Here is a 25,464-nt window from a genome sequence, read left to right as displayed (position 1 = left end):
TTTTAATGTCCTGGGTTAGATATCAATCAATCTAATTCTGTAGCTAAGAATGATGTGGCTTGGGGCAAGTTATGTTCCTCTCAAGGCCTCATTTTCCTTATTTGTAAGATGTTGGGGTTTGGCTACATGATCTTCAAGGTGGGTCAGGTCTGTCTTCTCTGTGCTGAACATCAGTAGGCTCCTGTGCTCCCATCCCCACGTCAGATGGCTCTATTTCATCTAACTACTCAGTCTCTTTTGAAATTTCTTTTCTATCCTTTTGGTCTCCGTGTTTCTACTGTCTTTTGGTTCTCCTCCTACCTACTCGGACCATTCCATCTCAGTCTATCCTTCAGGAGTTTCTCCTCTGCCTATCACAGGTGTTGCCATGGTACCTTTGGGCTAAGAAACTCTTCTCTAGGTATCTGAAGTATCCTGCACTTAGTACATTGTTTTGAAACCTGAGCCTGTATTACTTCCCCATTACACTCTAAAATCTTTGAGGGACTATGTCTTTTTGTTCATTGTTCATTTTTGAATAGCCAGTGCTTGACATATAGTAATATCTTAACTGTTTATTGAATCCAATGGAATGGTCTATGATTCTACTTCTGAGATTCTCCAGTATTCTCTACAATGTTGCTACTCAAAGTGTGTATGATGGCAAGTTGGCTCAGTAGCTTTGACATCACCTGGAAGCTCATTAGAAATGCAGAGTCTCAGGCCACAGCCCAGGCCTACAGAACCAGAATCTGCATTTTAAGAATATTCCAAGGTTTTTCATATACATATGAAAGCTGAAAAGAATTGCTCTATGCTACCTTTTAATCAGTTTATTTTTAACTACATAACCAATAGCAAAGCCAGACTTGCAACAGATTTTACTGGAACTCTTTTGTTAGAACAGGTGTTTCCTATCAGAAGGAAAGTGAGAGTTAGTTCCATCTGATCCTTTTGATTGCTCTCATGGAAATTATGGGTCAGGCAGAAGCAGGGAGTGGCCTTATTTGGAAGCAAAGGCAGCTGCCTCTGGCTACTGAATGGACCCAGTCCTGTCAGTAATCTTAGACCTTCCAGGGATAAGAGAAGAAATGCAAGAGGGAGTTTTCATGGCAATAAGAAACCTCCAATAAAAATTAGGGCAGGAGGAGCAACAGTGGAGGTAATTGTCCCAGATGTTCTTTAATGAGCTTACTAGTTCTAAGACATTAGGATTATAAGGAGAGGAATAGGGCAGGGTAGGCAGCACTGCAGATACGCAAGACAGCAGAGGGCATGCCAGAAGAGGAAGCTGCATGAAGTAAAGCAGGACATTTTGGAGGAGTGGTCGTAGCTCAAACACTGGGAAGCGATTGAGGAAGTGTCATGAACAGGTCGTGGGGGAGACACAAGGGGCCTCATATGTCATGTCAGGAAGAGAAGATTTTGACTGATACAAAAAGTTATTCGAACACTCCATGCATTTCTCAATTTAATACTTTTTCTCTTGGCTTACAATGCATGTACTTCATTCCATAACTCTGCACGTTGAAATCCCACAGGCATTTGAGGATTCCATCAAATGCCATCTTTTGCATTAACAAGCAAACATCTTTTACTTCTTCCCTAATTGGATACGATATCCTTTGAACTCCTATTATACTTTAATTTTCCTTTTATTATAACTGTCTGTACATCTACCTTACTCTTCTAGTCTACAGGCTGTTTGTGTGAGAGTGTGTGTATCTCCTTAGTGAAAATAATGATAATTATAGAATTGTAAGAGGACTGTTTTTTGACCACCTCTAAGCAGAGTTTGACACAGCATCTGATTAGAGCAGATGAAATGGGGTGGTATTGGTTTGATTCAGCCCCTGTTTCCTTGCAGAGAGTTGGCATGCTGTGTGGTACAGTGTATGTGGGACATCTTATGTCATTCCTTTCACTCCTCCCTACAAACACTCATTCATTTTTAAACCATAACTTATTTTTTGTTTTTTGTTGCAAGAGATAAAAAAATATATATACTGTTGCTTTGTTCAAAATCTTTATCAGGTGCACATTGCAGAGTTGGATCACGTTACACATTCTTGCTAGTTCTTTACAGGGAGAAGAGTACACCTTGTGGGAGACAGTGGGTGGAGGTATTGATGACAATGGACAAGAGAGAAGTCCACTGGATTTGAGCCCAACCTTATCAGCGTGTGTACTGACTGGTAGAGATAAACATACTCTGTGCTTAGTTTTCACTGTTACATTAACTACATAGAAGAGCAGGAATAAAAGGCACACAGTATACTGCAATGCATTTAATATAAGTCAATTTCCTTTTTTTTCTTCATATGAAGTTATAATCTTGTATTTAGGTCAAATTTTTGCATGCAAGCCTAGGTTACTGCTCTCTTCTTCCATACTAAGTTTTTTGAAGTCTCCTGTCAAATGAAATTAAATAAGAATACATACGGAACTTTATAAACTGTAAGTGCTCTATAGTTGCACAAGTAAAAGGAGTAATTACATGATCTAAAATATTTATGTAAAACTGACAAATCTCCTCTGATTATATCATCACAAAAGTTATAACAGCTTGCCATGTGTAGCTGATATTTCTATGTAAATGTATAAAGACAGTTCGGTGGCTTTTTATTTTTAAAGCAGTTTGAAAAAAATCTAATCTGGTAGTGTCATGAAAATTGGAAAAGGACAATGAGAACACTGGGCTTGTAGGAGTTTGAGCAAATCTTCCAAGTGACAATTATTTTTCTAATATTATGCTGTCTTTTTTTTACATTACCAAGGATTACAAAGACATAATTCTTACCTATTTCTGATTTTTATTGTACACATGGTATGATCTTGCTCATGAATTAGCATTTACATTTATACAAAAAAATTGTGAATATTGAATTTAATGCAGATGCAATATGGCAGAGTGGATAAGCATATAGGAACTGGAGCCAGGCTGCCTGGGGTCAAGTCCTGATACTACCATTTGCAACATCAGGCAAGTTACTAGCCTTCTCTGTGCCTCAGTTGCCCCTTCTAGAGAAAAGATACTAAATACCCATTTTGTTGTGAAGTCCAAGTGAATTCATGGATAGAAAGCACTCAGAGTGCAGCTTTACAACACTGAGGTCAAGGGTTTGGATCCCTGTAGCAGCCAGCCACCAAAAAATAAAAATAAAATAAGATAAAGCACTCAGGATAGTATCTAGCACATAGTAAATATTAGCTATTAATAGTGCCATTGTATATTTTTTGTAAGTTTATGTTTTAACATAACTTTTATTTCACAAATTTGTGGGTATAAAGTACATAAACCATTTCTAAACCACAGGTATTATGCTGAGTAGAAACTATATTTTTGAACCATAGATTACATGGCTTCTTATAGTGTGGCTAGTAGTTAAAATTATGAACAGAAAAGGGAGAGCTTCATAAGGTGACTAGGTTACTCACGTCATATGATCAGCATGTCTGAAAGAGACTGTCTCATTTTCTGACATTTAGTATGCCATGGAAAAAATGTTATTTATTTAATCAATGCCAATTTTCTGTGCAATATTGATAAAGACGAAAGTATTTTCTGGAGTTCCCCAGTGATAAGATTTTTACTTCAAGGACTGTTTGGGTTTGTTTTAAGAATTTCAACAGGGGATAGCAAGGTATCTTTAACTGTAAAATTTTAATGATGAGATGTGTTGAGGTTCCCCTCACATGTAGTTTCAGAATATCAGGTTGAAATATATGCAGATGAATTTAATTTTTTTTCTTTTTGCTTAAAGGGTAATGCTTATTAGGTTTTTCTTGAAATCAGAAGTTGTTGAACTATCTAAATACCTACCCACCAGTGAAGTCATACTAACAGATAAGCTAATGATTAGAAATATTCTTTAGATAAAACTTAGTTTCACGGGGCAAAGCAAAGGCTCAGAAAAGCCCCAAATGGTCTGTGTGTGTGTGTGTGTGTGTGTGTGTGTGTGTGTGTGTGTGTGTGCATTTTATTCAAGTGTATTAGGAAACCAGCAAGAGCAATGTATGTAAAACACTCAGTACAAACTAAGCCCAGGATGCCCCTCTGACCCTTCTGATGTCTGCTCTGAATCTCCCATGCATTGACTGATGAAATCTGTGGTGACACAGAGGAATTAAAAAGAGTATGACATCAACTGGAAAGGTAAACACCAATGGTGGCATTTGACACATAATTTAATGAACTTGCCAACAGTGAATCACCTAAACGAAGGAATCTTCCTGCTGAAAGCAAGGGTTGCTTAGGGCCACCTTTATTTTAGGGTATATATAAGGAACAATGTCCCTGTGGATGAAGCCCCCGTGGACTCTGGTGTCAAGTTGTGGGGGTTCACAGCTGCCCAGTGTTCCCTCGTTTGGTTGATTATTATAAAAGTACCTATAGTCCACCAATTGCTCAGAACATACTAAATTTTTAATTTATTATAATCTACTTTCTACATACTACATCAAAATGAATCCTGAGCAAACTTTTATAAGTGTTATCCTTTTCTAATTTCAAATTAACTCCTATGTAGAAAACTTGGAAAACACTACTCTTAACTGAAGACATCCAACGATAAAACACACTGCTTATTTTTTCCTTGATAAAGGAACTTCTAAGATAAAGAAATACAAGTAGGGTTAAAACAGTGAGAAGTATTAAGTATATTATTTGGCATAAAAAATTCAAGGGCTCTTTCTTACCTCCAGAATGGGACACATAATTTCTGCTGTGACATCACCATGATTCTTACAAAATTTATAGAATGCCTCAAGGTAAGACTTAAAAAGAAGAAAGATCATAAAACAATAAGATGAATATATTTTTCCTTTTGTAAATTTCTAGATCAGCTTTTCGTGGCTTATTAAATGCTTTAATGAAAATTGCATTACTTCTCCCATAGGGAGATATTTTATAATAAATGTGGGAGAAGCTTTCATGTTGCAGCATGTTACACAGACTAAAAAAGAGCTTCAAGAAGAACAAAACTGCACTTATACATAATTATTTAACAAATATGTTTTTTTGCATAGTTCTTTCATTATTTCACATGGTTAATTCCTGCTATTCTAACAAGAGTGCCAAGTTCTTTTCTGAGCTCAGCAAACGATTTTAGATTCAGCCCTATGCTGATATTTAATCTTTTTTAGGGACACATTTGGGATGGCTTTGAGCAGGGGGATGTATTGGAAAGGCAGAGAGTTTAGGCTGTAGCATCAGATTGCCTGTGTTTGAATCCCAACTCTAATAGCTACCAGCTAACTGACTTCTGCCAGGGAAACCTTACTTCTCCATGTCTCAGTTTTCTCATTTGAGGAATGGACATAGCACACACACACACGCACACACACACATCCTAGTTTTCCTGGGTGCATTGAATTAAGGCCTATAAGTTTCTTAAAACAGTGCTTTTTGTTAGTTACATCTCAGGGGAGCCTCCTGCAAGCCTGTTAAGTCTCTTTATAAAAAAGAAAATTTGCTGGAATACAATGCTTTTGAGAGGTCCATGTATTTGAACATAACATGCTATATCTATGGAATGGCAGGATATATTCTGTGAGAGCGTCTGAAGATGCTGTGGTTGTATGAGTGAAAACAGAAAGATTTTGCTCAGCCTATAATACCTAGAGCTACTCAAATGGTGGCAGCACAGTCCAGACAGTCAGATTTTACAAAGTGGTACACGTATGTCCATAAATTGGTCATTCTGGTATGCTGCACACTGTAGCTTAAAATTATCTGGGCAGGTTAACTGTGAGATTTAGGGACTCTATGACAGGATTGAGGACAGAGAGGGACACTATATAACAGAAGGTTTACTATGTATGCTGGTTGTTTTAAATGGATTGAAATGGTTCACCCCAGTCATCCATTCACCCACCTACCACCATCTAGTCAACACTTATGTTTCAGGCACCGTGAAAGGAGTTAGGAATACCTCTCACCATGAGAGGAGCTAGAATAGGGTATATTATTTCTTCTCAAAAATCTTGCTGGCTGGAGGAAGCTGACATATATACATTTAACTAGAACTATATAAAAGCTATATTCCAAATATGCATAGTTTCATAATTGCAGAAGTTGGCCAATGGGCAAAGTAACTTTAATAAACACCTCCAGTTAGATATATTTTGTAATCAAGAAAAACAATATTCAGGAAAACCACTACCTTGTACAATTTATTGCGTAGTAATTCAATATTCAATTCGTCCAAAGTATTTTCAGACATACAGTCTTGAAAGAATGGAGCTGAAAGCAGAAATGATTATACCAAATAAATGAATCAAAAGCAAAATTATAAACTGCAGAAAATGCATCCTCAATACACCACCCCTTGCCCATTCTGACAAGAACACTGTGAAGTTGCAATCCACAGACTCAATAAGGCAAACAGTAAGGAGGAGGATAGGAGTTAGCATTTATTAATCATTTACTATGTGTGAGCCCTAAACACCACTCGCTACACCAAACCCTGAATATACTTTAACTTATTTAATCTTTACAACACTTTGGAACTATTCATCTAAGGCTTACTTACCTTTTATTTTTTTTTTTTTTGTACATACTTATGGGGTACAATCTGATATTTTGATACATATATAGGTTGTATAATAATCAGGTCAGGGTAGTTAATATATCAATCACCTCAAGCATTTATCCTTTCTTCATGAAAAAAACATTCAAAAGTCTCTCCTCTAGCAATTATATAAATTACAAAACCTAACTATTAACCATAGTCACCTTACTGTGCAATAGAACATCAGAACTTATTTCTCCTATCTAATTGTAATTTTGTATCTATTGGCCAGACTCTGCCTGTACCTCTCTTCCCTTCCCCAGTCTCTGGTAACCACTATTCTACTCTCTGACTCTATAATATCAACTTTTCCCCGCTCTCTTATATTCCACGAGTGAGGTCATGAGGTATTTGTCTTTCTATAAGTCTTACTTTCTGAAGTCCCCTTCCCCTCCGTTATCTAATAGTAATATTTACTATTATTATTACTTGCAACCTTGCTATGTGCCAGACATTGAGTTGTACTACAACTGTGTTTTATTTAGTTTTCAAAACTCTGTTATATTAAGATACGATTATTTCTAAAATGAGGAGGCCCACCACCCACGAACAAGTCAGGACGCAGTGTATCACCCACCTGCCCCGACTGGGGACTCACAGGCAGGGGAAAAGTCCCCAGGAAGCCCACCCACTTGCCTGCGAACAAGGCAGGACTCAGTGCTGCCTGCCCACCGTGAAGGGGAGGCCCTGCACCGTGTCCGAGGAGGTGGTCCACAACAGCCACCTCCACAGCTTCTACCACTGCAAGGGTGGCTGGTCGCCACTGGAGCAGCCACCACCAGCATGTAGGTGGCCTGCTGTACATTCAACTGCATTGACACAAGGAGAGTCGCCAGAGAAGCCCGGAAAAAGAGGAGGAAGTCTTTCTCCTCAAAATCCACACCAGAGTAATAGAAACAGCAACTGATCTACCAGATAACCAGAAATCAACATATAGATAATAGAAGTACAGAAAAACAAAACAAACAAACAACTCCCCCCCTCCCCCAAAACCCAAGAACATACATTGGGGAAAAGACTGCCTCTTCAATTAATGGTGCTGGGAAATTTGGACATCATAGGCAGAAGAAGAAAACTGGACCTGGCACCTCTCGCTATATAAGAAAATCAATTCAAAATGTTTTAAAGACTTAAATATAAGACCTGAAATTATAAAACTCCTAAAGGAAAACATAGGGTAAACACTTCAGGAGATAGGACTGGGAAAAGACTTTATGACTAAGACCCCAAAATCACAAGCAACAAAAAAAAATAAGTAAATGGGTTTATATATATAAAAACCTTTCTGCACAGCGAAGGAAACAGTTAACAGAGCAAAAGACAACCTACAAAATGGGAGAAAATATTTGCAAACTGTACATCTGACGAGGGATTAATATCCAGAATATACAAGGAATGCAAACAACTACGTGATAAAAAAAAAAAAAAACAAATAACCCAATTAAAAAATGGGCAAAGGAGCTGAACAGACATTTTTCAAAGGAAAATGTACAAGTGGCCAACAGACACATGAAAAATGCTCAGCATCACTAAGCATCAGGGAAATGTAAATCAAAACCTCTCACATTTTTATTACTACAACTATTGTCATAATGAAATTAACATTCATTTCATCATTGCTTCAGATCATTTGACAGAAGCACTTGAGCATCTCAGAAAAATGACATTCCTAAACTTACTAAAACAAAATGCTTCCTATATGCAACCTTATTTAGAAAGGAATTTAAAATGAAAGGATAAGGAACTCATCACATGAAACCCAGCTAGAAAATTAATTTTTTTTAAAAAATTACAAGTTCTTTCATCTATTTGTTATGGCCTGCTGCAAAGTGCAAGGTTTTGGATGTGGGGTGATGAGCCCCAGCTTCTTCACTGCTACAAATGGTTTTGTATGTGACCCTGAGCAGGTTACTTTGCTTGTTTTGGTCTGGAAAATGAGGGAGCTAAACTAGATGATTCTTTCATGTCCCTTCCACTTCTAGAAATCTGTATAATATGATACTGTATTCATGGGAAAACCTGTGAATTGAAAGTATGTTTTCTAATGACTCATAACATACATAGGCACCTTTATAATTACTTATGCATTCATACCTAATGGTGTTTCAACCAGAACGGCATTGAAGAGATCTGAAGGTGTCTCTGCAATGTTGACTGCTTCCATTTCTGTGAAACGGCCCAGTGGGTGGCACTTCACCAGAATTTCTTTCACAGACTTTTTTTGCAGTGCACCATTCATCAGTAGAATCACATTGTCTATCATGTAACTGCACCTGGTTTAGAAGAAGTCTCAGTTAAGAAGTCTCAGTTATTAGGAAAACAAACCTCATGAGAATAATAAGCATCTCACAAGTAAAAAATGCGCACAGTTCAGGCACACGCTCTTTCATCAAGGAAATATACGAATTTTTAAATTTTAAACTCTGTAGTTTAGGAGATGTGGGTGGGAATAAATATCTGACTCTCTTGGGGGTGTCATTGTTTCAAAACCATATTCACAAGTATAATAACTAACTAAAGCTAAATAAAGCCTTGGCTGGTAAGAATATGCAGAAGATGTCCCTACATAGTAATTGACAAATGTGATGGGAAGGCGGTGAGAGTGAGAAGTTGTTTGGTTTATCAGAATGGACTGTGAACTTGAAAAGTTGAGAAACACAGACCTACAGCATCTTATTCTACTTTAAAAACTATTTGAATCTGCAATGAGGCCTATCACTGAGGATTCAAAATTTAGTGCTAAAAAAATATTCTGTATTCCTTTCCTCTTCTAATACCAGAAGGCAAATTTTCTAGCCTGCCCTTCCCCTCAGATCTCCAAGAGTCCATATTCATATTTTATGTGATTTCTTTTCTCCATGTAAACTCTGCCCAGGATGTTCTGGGTGCATGTGTTTGCTCACTCCTGTGCTCAGCACCTAGGATATTCCAGGCAGTGAGGGTAAGAAGTGAATGAGACTCAGTGCTTTCCTTCACAGAGAGTACAGTTTAAGGGGGGAAATGAACAAATAATCACTTACAAGAAGTCACAATGAAGCATATGTGCCACACAAAAGAATTTTCAGGATAGTGTGGGGATTCGTAGCTGGGTGCTAAACCAGTCCAGGGATCAGACTTTCTAGGGAAGTGACCCTCAAGCAGAAACTTGAAGAATGACTAGGAGTTGTCCAGGTCAGAAGAGGCTGGGGATTGGGGGAAAGAATGTTTCAGGAAAGGAGGAAGAGCATTTGAAAAGCCGCAGAGATGAAAACACAAGGATATTCAGGTTATCTCCTTTGCCTGGAATTGAGCACTGGAGGTGGGGCTGGGGCTGAGTCTGAGCATGCCTTGTCCTGAAAGTCATGGTGAGGAATCTGGATGGTCAGGGCAATGGATGGTCCTGAATGCCCTTACCTGGAAGGGGGTATTATGACCCATGTACAATTTGAAAACAGGAGACAAGGTCAACAAGCACTAACCTAGTGAGGTGCTTTACAAAGTTATCTTACTACTATTATCTCCATTTTACAGATGAGGAATCCGAGGCCCAGGGAGATAAAAGTCTGATAACACACAAAGCTTAACAAATGGGACAGCTGAGGCTCAAACTCTGGCAGTCTGCTTCTGGAATCTTCCTCTTAACCTTATATTATGCTGTTTTCAGTTGTTGAGAATAATGCGTAGGTTTCTATGTGTAACAGCTAGGTGTGGAGCCATTTATTGAGATGAGAGCATTAGAGGAAGAGGAGATGCTTTGGAAGGAATGAGTTTACGGTGCCCAGGAGATAGCCAAGAGATGACAAGTAGGATTCAGACTTCTGAAGACAACTGCAGACCAGAGATATCTGAGGCGGGGAGGTAGCTGGGGTGGGGGTGGGGTGGGGGTTAGTTTAAAGGTGGGAGCCGAAGTCTTGGGAAGAATTAGGATCACATCCTGAAGTTCATGTAAAGAGTTCTTTCCTGAGAACTCTGGGGAACCCCAACATGTAAGGACCTTAAGGAAACAGAGGAATGACCAAAGGTAAAGAGGAGAAACAGGGAAGAGAATTCTAGGAAGTTTTAGAGTGTTCTAGGATGAAGTGATCAGAGTGTTGAGGCCTCACGTAAGTCAAGGGAGATATTAAAATAGATGTCCATAGGATACAGCAACGAAGAGGTCACCTGAGAACACAGTGTAAACACTTTCAGTGGAGTGTGCTTGTGGGGACAGAAGAGGGAGGGAAGCAGAAGGCCAACCACTGTGCACTTAAAATGAATGGGAAGTAAAGAGGCTTCAAAGAATTTGAGTTCATACTACAAGTTGATTTTAAAGGAAGGGTGAGGTAACTATATGGAGATCCAGAGGCCAAGGGAGCTTTTGATTTTCAATTTCAGTATTTGTTTTTGAAGGTGGGAGAGAAGTGAAGATGTTTAAGTGCTGAGGGGAAGGAGGAAGCTGAGAAGGTGAGGCTGCAGATCAGAAGAGAGAACGGACGGACGGACGAGCCTGTTGATGGATGAAGGTCATCTAGGCTTGAAGGGGATGGGAGGCTTCACCACTGCCACAGACAGACTTGAAAAATGACACCTTTCTGTGGATGAAAAGGAACCTAGATACTTAGAAGCACTGTCACTGGAGTCTGGCTGCATGGGTTACAGACTTCCTGTGCAAAAATTCATTTTTGGCAGGAAAAAGAGTCTCCTTCATTGTGCCCCAATAAAAACTCTAACTAAAGAAGTTTTTGAAGTAGGCAATTATGCCTTTATAAAAAGCACATGACTGTAAAGTTTCTTCACCTCCCAAACAGCAGTACCAAATTTAGACATTATGGAATTTTAGAATCCTTTTTATCTTTTGAAAATGATATTAGAATGGAAGTGCTTTTTTAACTGTCCCTTTATGGCTCAAAAGCAATTACCTGAGAGGGAAATTGCTAGCACTTAATAATCCTTAGCAGGCTCCAGACAGTTAATTGTTCCCCGCAGCACCCCTGAAATGTAAAAGCGTATGAGTTGCTAACATTCCCAGTGTGCGGAGGACTATTAGACCAACGCAGACGGGCAACCAATGTCAATGCTGTGAGTAGGATTTAGCCACACGTAACACCCAAATTGTGCCTAAACAGTGTGTGCATGTGCGTATATCGAGTACTTTTTTTTTTTTTTTTTTGCTAATAGAGGGGCTAGGCCCTATATTGCAAAGAGCAAGAACTTTACAGATTGTATTCAATTTTATTTCAACTCATTATCTGAGTGGCCTTGTTTCTACAATGGGACAATAACACCAGTTCTCATAGTGTTGTTCAGGAAATGAAGTGAGAACCCAGGAGTTGGCCCATGGTGGGGAGCACAGGGTGTCTCTTTCCTGTCCCCTTTTCCATCCCCATCACACATATGCCCCAGGTATATAATTATCATTGGTAGTTTGGGGTGGCAGGAGATAATGTGCTCAGAAGACAGTTTGCTTTCTCCAGATTTTAATCTCTATAGACGTCCAAGGACATGCATACAGTGGTTAGGAATGAAGGAATTGCTGATGCTGCCTGAATAACTTTTGAGCTTCAAGACACCTGGATATTCACCTAATTTAAATCCCTCATGTTTTAGATAATTGTACTCGTAAGTAATGACAAAGCCAGGATTTTTGCATTTTTCTCCTACTCGTGGTCTAGACAAACATCCTTATTTTTACCCTTTTCTAAAGGTTTTATTCTGTAACTCTGATATTGGTACCTGGGAAAATTGTAAAGTCACCTAAAACTGTGATAGACTAAATTACTCTATTTTTAAAATTTTAGGTAGTAAAATCTATTTTTTTAAGTGCTACTTCTTTTTGAGGTTTTCGGTATGTGGAAGACATTATATGCATGTTCTCATTTAAGCCACACAACAATTTAATGACGTAAGGACCATTATCACCACTTTACAGATAAGGAAACTGAGGTTTAGAGGTATTAAATACCTTGCCTAAGATCACATTGCTGGAAAGCAGCAGAGTTGGGACCCCAAAGCCAAAGCTCTGGCTCCCTAGTAGGTTCAGACAAAAGAGCTCAAGACAGACAATATTTAACATTTCCTTTTGGTCTTAGAACTGTTCTTTCTCCTCTTGCTCCCTAACTTATTTAAGGATCTTAACAATAACAACATATATTTTCTCTATGATAACTACCAAATTCTGGGTTGATATAATAGTTGCTCAATGGTCAAATAATATAGAGCAATAATTTGGTAAGTTAGAGGAACTGTTCTTCTATGATAAAAATTTAGTACTTTAGTGTATTTGCAATAGCTGAGAAATGACTGACAGTCACTAAGCACTCTGGCATGAGACAGAAAAAGAGAGACATGTCCTAAGAAAAACAGTTTGGTGAAGAAGCTCTCCAATGCTGCCCCTTCATAGCCAGGCCCAACCCTTTCCCACCCACCATCCCTAAATCTGAAAAGCATGAATCTGTTCTCCCACTCTATAATTTTGCCTTTGTGAATAATATACTTATATAACTGGAAGCTTATAATCTGTGACATTTTGAAATTGGTTATTTTAACTCTGCTTAATGCCCTTGAGATACATGTAATACATTCAAGTTATTGCATGTAAATAGTTTGTTCTGTTTTATTGGTGAGTAGTATTCGATGGTTTTGAGACATCACAGTGTATTTAACCATTCACCTATTGATAGGCATTTGTGGTCTTTTCTGGTTTTTGGCTATTACAAATAAAAACTGCTATGGACACGTGTGTGCTGGTTTTTACATGAAAAGAAGTTTTCATCTTTTCTGGGATAAATGCCCAGAAGTACAATTGCAAGTCGCATGGTAAGGGTGTTTCATTTATTTAAAAAACTATGAAACTATTTTCCAGAGTGACTGACAGTTTTAGTGCGATGTAAAAACTTTACCTTCTTTTAAGTTCCTTTACCTTTTCTATTTACAATCATCTTAAATATCTTCTCTATGTACATATGAACATTGAGAACATCAGGCAATGTAATGATTTTTGTTTCAACCATCAATTACAATTCAGAAAACTCAAGAGGTGAGTCTATTGTATTTACCCACATTTTTCCTCCTGTTGTTCTTTCTTCTTCCCTGTTGTTTCAAGATTCCTTCTTTTATCTTTTCTTTTCTGTTTCAAGAACTGTGTTTAGCTGTTCTTTCAGGATAGGTCTGCTAATAAATTCTCTTAGTTTTCCTTCAGCTGAGAATGTCTTGATTCCCCCTCATTCCTGAAGGATATTTCACTGGATATAAAATGCTATGTTGACATTTCTTTTCTTTCAGCACTTGAAGAAAGTTACATCACTTCCTTTTGGGCTCCATGCTTTCTAATGACAAATGTGCTATTGTTGGAATTGCTCTTCCCCCACAGGTAAGGTGTCACTTCTCTCTCACGGTTTTCAAGATGCTTTTGTCTTCATCTTTCAGAAGTTTGATTATGACATGTCTTAGCTTGGATTTTATTGAATTTTTCTTGTTCGGGGTTCACTTAGCTTCTAGAATCAGTACATTTGTGTCTTTGCCAAATTTGGGAAATTTTCAGCCATTATTTCTTTGAATACTTTTTTGTCCTTTCCCTTTCTCCTCTCCTTCCGGGACTCATTACTACTCTCTGTGGGGCCTCTATTGACACCAAGGTGGAAGAGAAGGCTCATTACTGCTGGGTGGTTGTCAAAGTCCCAGCTTCCCACTCAGCCTCCTCTGACCCAACCGGGGCAGTGGGCAGAGGGGAAAGGACAACTCTTACAGCCGGGTGGACATCTGTGCCCTCCACTCAGCTTCTGCTGACAGAAGAAGGGGGGCGTGCAGTTTGTTGCATGGTATTTGGCTGCAGTAGGGCAGTTATTCTCTAAAGGTTTTCTGCTTGCTAGGCTGCTACTTTGCTGGTCCTTGGGCTAGAGAGAGCAGGCTTTTCTGGGTCTTTTTTGTCTGTGCCTATTGGCTTTCTGGGCTGTAAGATTCTCTAGCACCCAGTCGGGGAAATATGAGGCAAAAGGAAAACCTACAGGCTCACAACCATGTAATTCTTTGGGTCTCAAGTTTCTAAGTCAATCTGCCTTCTTCCTCTTTCAGTCTTTAGTGTCATCTAAGACACCAATACTTCAAATGGTTCCATGGTTTGTTTAGTCCCAAAGTTTTTTATACCTTTGGGCTATGCAACATAGTATGACTTAGAAAGGAAGGTAGAAAAGGGACAATTGTGAATAGGGGGATAGAAAGGGGAACTGAGCATGCTACTCTTGACTGTAGGTATTCTTAGGTAGTTTTAGTACACATACAGATAGTCATTCAGGATCTGGAAACTGGTCATCTTACAATTTATTTCCATCTCCATAACCTTTGGAGAGCCATCCTGTATACCTAGGGGGACATGTACCACAGTTGGAAGATAGCTCTCCTACAGGGTATTTAAAATTATTCTCAAGGATAAGTTTTAATTTCTTTCTTTCCTTCTTTTTTAAATTTAAATTTTTGTGTATGTTTTGAAATGCACATAATAGAAGAATGGTGTATGCATGTAATTTATAATTAAATATGTTTACATATTAAGGTGGCCCTATTTTAAAATTATTGGGGTATGTGATCAGAGGATGGTGACCACCAATCTAAAGGGATAGAAGGGACATTGACCCCTACACAATAAACAGCCACTAGCTGCAATGTCATTTGTCCCTAAGATAAAAACCCAAAGAGTCTGAGTTAGGGAAGGGAAGAGTTAAGATTTCTGGTGTGCTTATGAACACTGAATCAGAGTGAGAAAAACTGGGGAGGGGATTGATATGGCCAGCAGAAATACTCTAAGACTTCCCTGTAGGGTACATGGGGAGAGGACAGGAGCAAATAGTTCGGCACATGTATTCTTCTTTTCAAGTATCAACAACAAGGAGGGCTGCACTCTGCTGACAGCACCTCTCAGGCTTGGTGTGCCAGGACTTTCCACAGTATCTGATGGGTGAAGAACACTCCCCCATGGACAGCACCTTCCTCCTAAGTCCTCCTAACCCAAACTCTTTTTCTTTTTACTATATTTATCATTACACAATGTAACCATTTTTTTTGTGGCCCTTTACCAATTTCTCACTAATTCCCTTCCCCGTGACCTCCCCCTTTCTCACCTTTGGTGGCCCCAGTTCTATTCTCTCCTTTTGAAAGTCCAAAAGGAACTATTGTGATTGTTGTGTTTTTCTTTCTTTCCTTTCTCATTTATTTGTTTATTTTTATTTTTTAGCTCCCACTTCTTCCTAACTTGAATTCTGTGGTAACTTGTCTTATGGTTTGCCTACCCCTCAGGCCAGTCATTTTCAGTCAGCCCATTAGTTCTTTTCTTTTTCCTATCTGTCCCTTAAATATTGCACACCCCAGGATTACAAGATTTCTGTTTTTAAAAATTATTTTTAATATACTTTTTTGGAACAATTTTAGATTGAAAAAAAATTGAGAAGATAGTACAGAGAGTTCTCATACACCTGCCTATAGTTTCCCCTATTATCAACATCTTAAATTAGTATGGCACATATTGAATAGTGAAACAATATTGATACATTATTATTAACTAAAATCCATAGTTTATTCATATTTCCTTAGTTTTTACCTCATGTCTTTTCTGTTACAGCATCCCATCCAAGATACCACGTTACATTTTGTTATCACATCTCCTTAGTCCTCTCTGGGTTGTGGTTGTTTCTCAGCCGTCCCTTGTTTTTGATAACCTTGATAATTTTGAGGAGTACTGGTCAGGTATTTTGTAGGATGCCCCACTACTGGAATTTGTCTATTTTTATGAGAGGACTTGGGTTAAGGGTTACTGGGAGGAAGTAACCACAGAGGTAAAGTGCCATTTTCATTGCATCATATCAAGGGTAGATAGTGTTAACGTAATTTATGATGGCTGATGTTGACCTCACCTGTCTGAGGTAGTGTTTGTCAGATTTCTCCAGTGTAAAATCACTCCCCGCCTCCAGCCCATTTCCATATTATACTTTTTGGAGGTCTTTTTGTTCAGCACATTTAAGAAGTGGGGATTTATAATTCCCCTCCTTGAGGGTAGAGTCTCTACATAAATTATTTGAAATTTTTCTGCAAGGGAGATTTGTCCCTTCTCCTTCATTTATTAATTAATTCAGTCATTTATTTATATCAATATGGACTCATGGATATTTATTTTATACTTGGGTTGATAATTCCGTACTACTTCGTTTTACTTTATTTCTCAAATGTTCCATGTTTTGGCTGCTGGGAACTCTTTCAGTTGTCTCCTGTGCTCCTTCAACATACCTGCATCAAGTGGTCTGTTTTTTTGTTTTTTTCATACTTCCTTACTTCCTGGTGCTACAAGATAGTTGGGGCTCATGTATATTTCTTGCCCGAGTCCTGGAAATCAGCTGTTTCTCTAAAGAACCCTGTTTTTCTAGTGGGCAAATAGTATTACAAACCAAGATTTGGCACTAGTTGGGATTGATACTAGGGTTTTGTTTCCTTTAGACCTTCTCAGTTGACAGAGCAAAGAAATATATATGTGTATACTAACCAAGGATTCTGTTTTAATGTTACTTTCCTTCAGTAGGTTCCACTCTAAAGATCTTAGCCACGGTCACGTGATTTTCTTCTACCACGTAGAAGCAGACTACCTACAAATCATCAGCTCTATTCAAAATGCCTCTCCCCAGCCTCACATCCATATTCTCCTCTTGCTTTTGATGGATAGGACCAGCTGATTTTGTCATAGGCACCTCAATCCCATTATCTCAAAACATGAATGTCCCTAATCTGTTTCTCCTTCTTCTGTAATCCCTGTCTTTATCAGCGACACTGCTGCTTTCATTTCCTAAAAAATCTATCCATGGCTTCCTTCTGCCTTTAGAATAAAACACAAGTTTCTCATCATTTATACCAGGCCCTTTATTAACTGGCCTTTGATTACTTCTCCAGCTATGGTGTGAATAAAATTATTAAAAAGAAAGTATATATTTTAGAAGAGAGAATAGAACAGGCCTCCAAAATGTTCTTAAGGGGCAAGAAGGAGAGTTTGCAAGGAAGAATGAGAAAGAGTCAGAACAGTAAAAGGAGCACAGAGAAAAAGTGTTGTCACAAAGTGAATGGAACAAGGACGTCAACAACTGTAAATGCCGCGGGAGTCAGGAAAGGCTGAAAAATATCCTCTGAACTTAAGAAATAGACTGGTTTTGGCGACATGATGGGGTAGAAAACAAGACCGAAGTGGTGGACTGAGTTAGCAAGAGAGAAGATGCAGACGCATCGATTATCTGTTTCAACAAACTTGGCATCACGGGGTGAGGAGGGGTGGGCTGTCACTGTCTCACACGGTCACTGTGCGAAGTAAGCCAAATCATGCATAAGAAAGCAGTTTGTAAATCATAAAGAAGTCACAAAAAAGAAACCCAAGCTTTTAAACAGTTAAACTTGATTCTAAGCCCAGCTCTGCCACTTAAAAACCAGTTTAACAAGAGTTTCACTTCCTCAGTTTTAAAATGGAAATATTTTTTCAGCTTTGAATGATTAGTATTAGAATTAGTAATACATGTGTAAGCACTAGCAGAGTACTTTGGTTAAAGAAAGAGGGCCATATACTATTTTGTATATTTTTATTCTTCTTGGTGGCTGGCCGGTATGGGGATCCACCCTTGATCATGGTGTTATCAACTAACACCAGGTTAACCAGCTCTCACCAACTCACACCACACCAACTCTAACACCACACTCTAACCAACGGAGCTAACCAGGCAGCCCCAGGGCCATACACTTTAGAAGAAGATATTTTCTTCTTCTCTATAGAACTGGCCTTTGCAGGAATGGAGCAGAGAATTACAGGCCACATAATCTTTAATGTAAAAAAATTTCAATATTTACACTCTTTCATGAAGCCTGAGATTTCTACATCTCTGTAGTTTGACATTTAGTTCTAGCTGGTAGAATCCTTTCTAAATTTACCTATTGCTCTATGATAAAAGGTTATCAAGCAAGGTGTGGTGTGGAGACAAGAAGCTGAGTTGTACAGTCATTTGAAAGACTGGAACATGCACAGGTCCATAAATGATGCTACCTGTTAGCCCCCAAGCCTGATTTATACCTATTTTATAAAACCTATTACCATCCTGTTCTGCATCTTGTAACCCTAGAGTTGTCTTTGTGTGGTCATTATGTTATATGATGTTTCCTTTAAGATATCTAAACTTCACAAATTTCAATGTTTTCTCTTTGGGAATGTAATCATCAATCTGGAAAGAACGCTTGCTAACTGGTTGTCATAAATGATAATAGTTTTTATGTATAAAAGGTCTGAAGCCCTTTGTTAGATGGTGGCACTTCAAGACTCGCTCTGAAGTTCTTCATTTGGGCCTGATTGCATAGTAAATAACTTGGTGATTACAAAAGATTCATTGTCTAAAAAGTGTGACTAAGATTTGGCTTAATAATGGGAGCCATATCCTTACATCAGGGTTTGATTGCTGTCAGCTCTTCCGCCTTGGAGGAAGGGTCAGCCTTGTTTCATCTGCAAAATGTAATATTGCGCTCTTGGTGATGATTCTATTTTAGGTGACCAGAACTATGTGATATTTTGGCTAGGACATGTTTGTACACAGAAAATACAGGGATAGTGACATAAAAAGCATTTTCAGGGGTAATTGTTCATGGAAAGGATTGGGGGGTTGTGTGAAATATACGAGGATATTTCAAAAAGTTCACTGAAAGATTTGTATTACCTTTTCATTCTGTTTTTCCATGAACTTTTTGAAGTACCCTCATATTTGGTGCACTTTTTATAAGTCATTTCATTCCTCCATGAAATTTCTCAGTGAAATGTGCTGATGTACCCTAAGGGCCTTAACTCTTACTTACTGTGACATGGATGATAAAGTATTTTCCAATGTATTAATTTTCAAATGAAAGTTTTCCTCGATTACATTGGTAAACATTTCCATGATTACACAGTAAACATCCGTGATCTACCCTGGATTTGTTCAATTCAACACTAACCACATATGCTCACACAGGGCCGCCCTGCCATTCTGCCTGATTTGCTAAATAGTCTGCTGAGATTTGCAATATCCTCAAACATTCTGCTCGCTCTGGAAATTTGACATTTTTGGTAACATTTCTTATTTCTCTGAAGCTTCCCTTTTCTAAATAGAGGAAGTGAAAATTAAAATAATTTTAAAAAGCAATGAAGTTTGCTTCTAATTTTGCTTTCTAACACTCATTTTTCCTTCTAGCAAAATAATAGTGAAATATTACTTAGAAGTCAGCATTGCCTGGAAGAGCATATTTTAGGACAAGAATGCTGATCACTATGCATTTCCCAAACCCTTGGCAGTTCTGGTATCTTAAGAAACTCTTTAGTATTTGAGATTCTTTAAAATCTTGGTCTAACCCATTTGTTTGGATTAAAAATTCCTCAAACTTATTTGTCCTTTTCTACATTAGTGTCTTTGTTCCTTCTCTTCTCTAGATGTATAAAGTTTCCCTTCCCCCTAATTGCTAAATGTTGAAATTCTTCCCATTCTTTAAGGACAGACACATGTAACCACATTTTCCCATAAGCTTTAAAAATGTCTCCAGTTAGAAGTGATATCTTTTTTTCTCTGTGCTCTTGGGTAAGTCGTTTTAAATGTTCATTTAAATAGCATTTGCAAATAATCCCTACCCATCTTTATTAATTATAATATGAAGACAGGGACTTTCTTGAATAAAGTTTTTTTGTGGCCTCCAAGAGGCCTAAATCCTACCTTGCACAGAATAGAGAGACAATAATCATTTTTTTCAATCAGTGAATAAGTTTTTCTCTATGTTCACACAAGTATACTAACTCATTGAGTAAACAGAAGTAAAGGAAATAATTGGCTACCTGGTATCTTCCCCTGAGATCCCTTTCTAGGAGTAGTAGCTGCCTAATTCTTGCTTTTTCTATAATTTATAATATTAGAGAAATTGCTTCAGTGTCACCCCTTTTTTAGCCATGCATATTAATATTCTGGTCACTCACAGGAAAAGACTAGTAGAGTGATTCCTCTTGACAGTCATATGGGTTAAACATGCTATGGCTGTCTATCATAGCCTGCTCTCCACATGTAAGTGAATCTCATCTTTATTATATACAAAACACCAATCACAACAGATTTTGGAGAATCTTATTTCTTCCAACAAAGGGGGAAAAAAAAGACAAAAACAATAAAAAAGCAAACACAGCTGAGAGGATAGGAGACAAACAAAACTTTCAAACATTATTGCAGTTATGAGAGAGAATCTATTGATATTTATCAAAGCCTAAAACCTGCATATCCATTGACAAAACAATTTCACTTCTGGGAATCTATCCTGAAGAAATTCTGGCCCAAGAAAGCAAATATATACGTACAATGATGTCTACTGCAGCATTACTTGAAATAGCAAAAAAATGAAACAACCTACATGTACAAAAAGGGAATGGTTAACTAAATCATGGTACACTCAATACACCCAACACAGTGGAATACAATATATTCGTGAAATAAGATAGACCTATATGCACTTATGTGGAAAATTCATAATAGACTACCTCAAAAAAAGGCAAATTGTAGACAATATATATAATTTGATCCTACTTTTCTAAAACAAGTGATAAAATCAATTATATATATTTATATTTGTGCTTACTATGAACGTTTGCACATAGAAAAAATTTGGAAATATATGCATTGAACTTATGGGTGGTTACCTCTGGGCTTTGGGACATGGGTACTGAAGTACAGTCTTAATCTGTTTCCTTATTTCTAAGTAGCCAATAATATTAATGCCACCATGTAGGGTTGTTGTGAGAATTAAATAAATTTCATACACGTAAAATGATTACAAAAGTATTGAGTTGTAGTGAGCACTAAATAAATTTTAATAAAATCTTACCTTTAAAAAAAAAACACACGTGCTTCTTTACAATGAAAAAAAAAAGCAATATGAAATAAAATAAAATGAAGGCAATGGATATCTAGATCAGTACCAGGGTGGACTCAGTCTCTATCCTGAAAACAAAGGGTTTGGAACAGCCTCAAATCTCTTTTAAACTAAATTGTTTGGGGAAGGAGTAATACTCTGGAAAACATACGACTGGGATCAATCCCGCCCCCTGGTGGTGACTGATGCCTAGTCAGAAAGTTGACAAAGCACAAAGGAAAGAACATGTCCACCTTGGCCCAGATATGTATCCCACTCACAGCAGAACTGTTATAGCCATGGCATCTTAGGATCTTTCACATCTGTTACCTGAACATCCTTAATCCTCAGATACCAATTTTGCTGATGTCATGTGGCGTCAACAACCCAACAGCAGTAGCAATTACACCTGTGTTTTCTGTTTTCTCTGCTGGATTCTCCTGGGCCCAGCCATATCCATGTACAACCACAGCCCATCCTTCAGGGCATCACCTCCTTTATGCATCCTTTTCTCACTCTCAAAGGTGGGAGTTATACTTAAATATACAAATAAAGTTGGCTACATTTTTTGAACATGTGTATGCATGTGAGGATATATTCATATATTGTGTAAGTATATATATTTTCAATTAGCCAGTTTCATGGGTGTGTAATCTTTGTAGTCACACAGGGTGCCATGCTCAGTTTAATTCTCAGCTGTTATTCTCTTGAAATTATTAAACATTTTTTTTTTAAACAAGATGCCCTTTATTTTTATTTGCAGTGGGCCTTACAAAATATGTAGCTGGTTCTGTTTATAAATTAAACTCACAACTCTATATTGTATATAATTACTATTCACTTTTCTATTACAGATGAAGAAACCAAGGCTTTGTGTGACTAAGGGACTTTTTTTGTGGCCCCACACCTGGTATATTATAGACTCAGGTTAGAGTCTATTACCAAATGTAAGAGTTTGCCACCTCCATCAAAGTCACCCGGAAGGCTTTTAAAAGTGCAGATTCATAGGCCACATTCCAGAACCTACTAAATAACAATTGGCCTTGGAATCTGCACTATTCCACTGGTTAGAGAGCAAAGTATTCTCAATTTGTTTCTAATCTTAGAATCTAGCATAGGCCTTCACTCATAACAGTCACTTAATAAATGTTATGCTGCTTAAATGAATATAATTCAGTTACAGATAGACCGGGTATTGCTCTTGCAGAATAGCATCAGAGTTTATCAATTCACAGAGTGCTTAAGAGTTCTGAAGGCCTTGTCAACAACTGTGACTGAGACATTTTTACCCTGAACTTTCTCCCCATTGAACATTCCCATTGAATCTCTGGATATAAAATCTTTAAGGCAGTGCAATCTTTAAGACTTTAGAAGAACTTTGACAGCCAGAGACTCAGAATCACAAAAACACAGTGGTGTTAAATAGTCAATCTCGTGATATTACAAATCAAATTTAATGAATTAACTACAATGTAGAGTTTGAGGTAAGGAAGACACAAAACTCAACACATCTAAAATGTTCATGACCAGATGGAAAGCTACATCGTTATTTAAAAATATGTAGAAAATTTTTTGAGGTAGGAAAAATGCTGATAGTGTATGTAGAAAAACTGAGATTTGAAATAAAACTGACAGCGATTTTAGTTCTTTAACAATGTATAGAAAAAGTGTGTAGAAATATGTCAAGTGATGATGAGATTAAGGCTGATTTATTTACATATATTTTCCTCTAATTTACAGTGGGCTTCCTATTCTTTTTGGTTAGAAATAGAAAGAAAATCCTTTATCTTACTTGCAAATTCTTTCTTCCCTCAGCTTAGAATTCCCAGGAATCATTGCCTGCTTTCACTCGTCATAAATCAAGTTACTAAATTCTGCTAAGTCTACCTTCCAAACGTATCTAACCATTGTGCCCTCCTGTCTATCTCTACTGTCGATACTTCCAGTCTAAACTTTTTAAATAGCTTCCTCTGTGGTTTCTCTGCATTAAGTCCCATCCCTTCAACTCATCTTTTATAATACCAACAGAATCATCTTCCTTAAATATACATCAGACCGATTCCCTCAACTTGCAAGGCAGTAAGAGTTAAAAAGTAAAAACAAACAAACTGATAAATAAAAAATAAAAAAATAACATCTTTGGAATGCTATTTGGAGTGACCTGATGTCACATCTTAGGCTCTTACTAGCTACAAGGACTTGGGCATGTGATTTTTAAGCATGCCCCAGGAAATAAGCACAATAACAACAATTGCCAATTATTGAACAAGTACTATGGGCACAGTACTCCTAAGAATAGGTGCTCTCCCATTGGCTAGATAAGAAACTAATTCCGGAGGTGGCAGAAGTGGTCCAGCACTCTATCACATGGCCTGCTAGTAGGAAAACACTCTTCACCGTACAGGATGGTGGCCATTAAGTGAGGGGTACAGTCCACAGCACACAAGAAGCATGCAAGTGGTAGTGTCCTTCCTGAAAGCCTTCTTTCATTGAGTTTTACCTAGAGACTTGGGGTCCAAGCCCTGGCCGGACTCCTTACTTTCTTATCCTAGTCCGTGCTGCTCCTTTTCATGTCTAGGCTCCTGTATATCCGAGATGACTTGTCACATCCAACCACAAACTTGCTCATACCTTCCTTATTCCCTCAGTCTATATACCATGCTAAATTTTGGCTCAAATTCTACTTTTTCTGTAAAATCTTTTAAAGTCAGAATTAGTTGTTCCAACCTCTAGGTTCCTCTGATTGAATGTTCAAACCTCTATTATGGCTGTTGCATAATTCTCTGTCTTATAATTTTTTTCACCTTTTGTGGACACATCTGCTTGCTTCATTAGGATGTAAGCTCTCAGTGAATCAGTAATGTTCTTCATTTTTTAACTATCGGGTGATAGGGTGACGAACTCATTAGTGAAAGTTGTCTGCTGAGGACTTTCCTGGTTTTAGCCGTGAAAGTCCTGCATCCTGAGAAGCCCCTCAGGGCAAACCACAGTGTATAGCACCATAATAGACAGTGGAGAGTGCAAAGTGTGTAGGGGGTTTATAATGCGTCATTGAGATAGTCAAGAACTTTGATTAACCTTTATGAATGAATCTTTAAATATTTCTTCAGTGTGTGGTCCTTAACTTCAGATTCTCAGTAACCTCAGGTCCTTAACCTAAGACTACTCATTACTGTGTAGGTACTGAAGTCTATTTTTTCTTGGTCATCCTACAGGCAGAAATTTTATAGTCCCTGAGGTGGGATACTACGAATGCTTGAAAGATTATTTTTTAAAAATAGCTAATTTCAAAAGAGATGAGAATTTGAATTGCTTCTGGAAAGTATTGGGTAGGAAGGAAGAAAAAGAAAACAACCCAGGCCTACATTAAATAGTCTCTTCAATAAAATGCTATTGGATTCATTCCTTTGTTTCACACAACTGTGTATAATTATAGTATACAAAACCTCCAGATCTTCCTGCTACTAAGTATTTAAAAATATCTATTCCAGATTTTCAAAACAAGTTTCACATGTACAGTAATTATATCACATAAAATGTGCAATGCTGAAGATTGTATTTGTTACACCAACTTAAATTTAGACTGTCTCTATTAGGGTTGATTCAATCATTTCTATAATGTTGCTCTGGGCATTTCCTAATAGGACAAGAAGAATTCTATTTGATGGCAGTTCATGGGTGCTAGACACACACCTGACTTTGCAAATATTCTGGAAGAGAAATAAAGAAAATGGTTTCAGAACTGTAGGACACCTATCCCTCGTTTGCACACCCTTTATTACTACAAAAAATCTCCAAGCTCTGCAGGGAGCAGCAGAATGCAGCCAGGGCTGGCAGGTCACGCGACATGGTGGGACAAATCATGGATTGAGATTTAGAAGACCTAGGCTTTTGTGCTGTCGAGCTATCTGGTGTCTAACAGGAAGATAATGCTATCTGTGTAGATAAGTGTTGAGAGAACTCACAAAAGTGTTTGTGAAAGTGACTTCCAAGTGGTAAAGTTGAGGCACCATGATGAGACATTTTTAATTAG

General features: G+C 37.9%; 1 protein-coding gene across 1 annotated transcript in view; it reads right to left on the bottom strand.

Annotated features, from left to right (window-relative positions):
* ATP6V0D2 (ATPase H+ transporting V0 subunit d2) overlaps positions 1-25,464 on the bottom strand; it is a 47,365-nt gene that overhangs the window by 4,583 nt on the left and 17,318 nt on the right. Inside the window, exons 3-5 of the mRNA XM_063080062.1 lie at positions 8,646-8,824; positions 6,144-6,223; positions 4,678-4,755 (exon numbers count right to left, since the gene is read on the bottom strand). Of these exons, the coding sequence (XP_062936132.1) occupies positions 4,678-4,755; positions 6,144-6,223; positions 8,646-8,824 (337 nt within the window). The remainder of the gene's footprint in view (positions 1-4,677; positions 4,756-6,143; positions 6,224-8,645; positions 8,825-25,464) is intronic.

The sequence above is a fragment of the Cynocephalus volans genome, chromosome 15, assembly GCF_027409185.1.
Source record: "Cynocephalus volans isolate mCynVol1 chromosome 15, mCynVol1.pri, whole genome shotgun sequence".
Taxonomy (NCBI): domain Eukaryota; kingdom Metazoa; phylum Chordata; class Mammalia; order Dermoptera; family Cynocephalidae; genus Cynocephalus; species Cynocephalus volans.
Note: the sequence above shows the minus strand (reverse complement) of the source record. Positions and strands in the feature narration are given on the sequence as shown.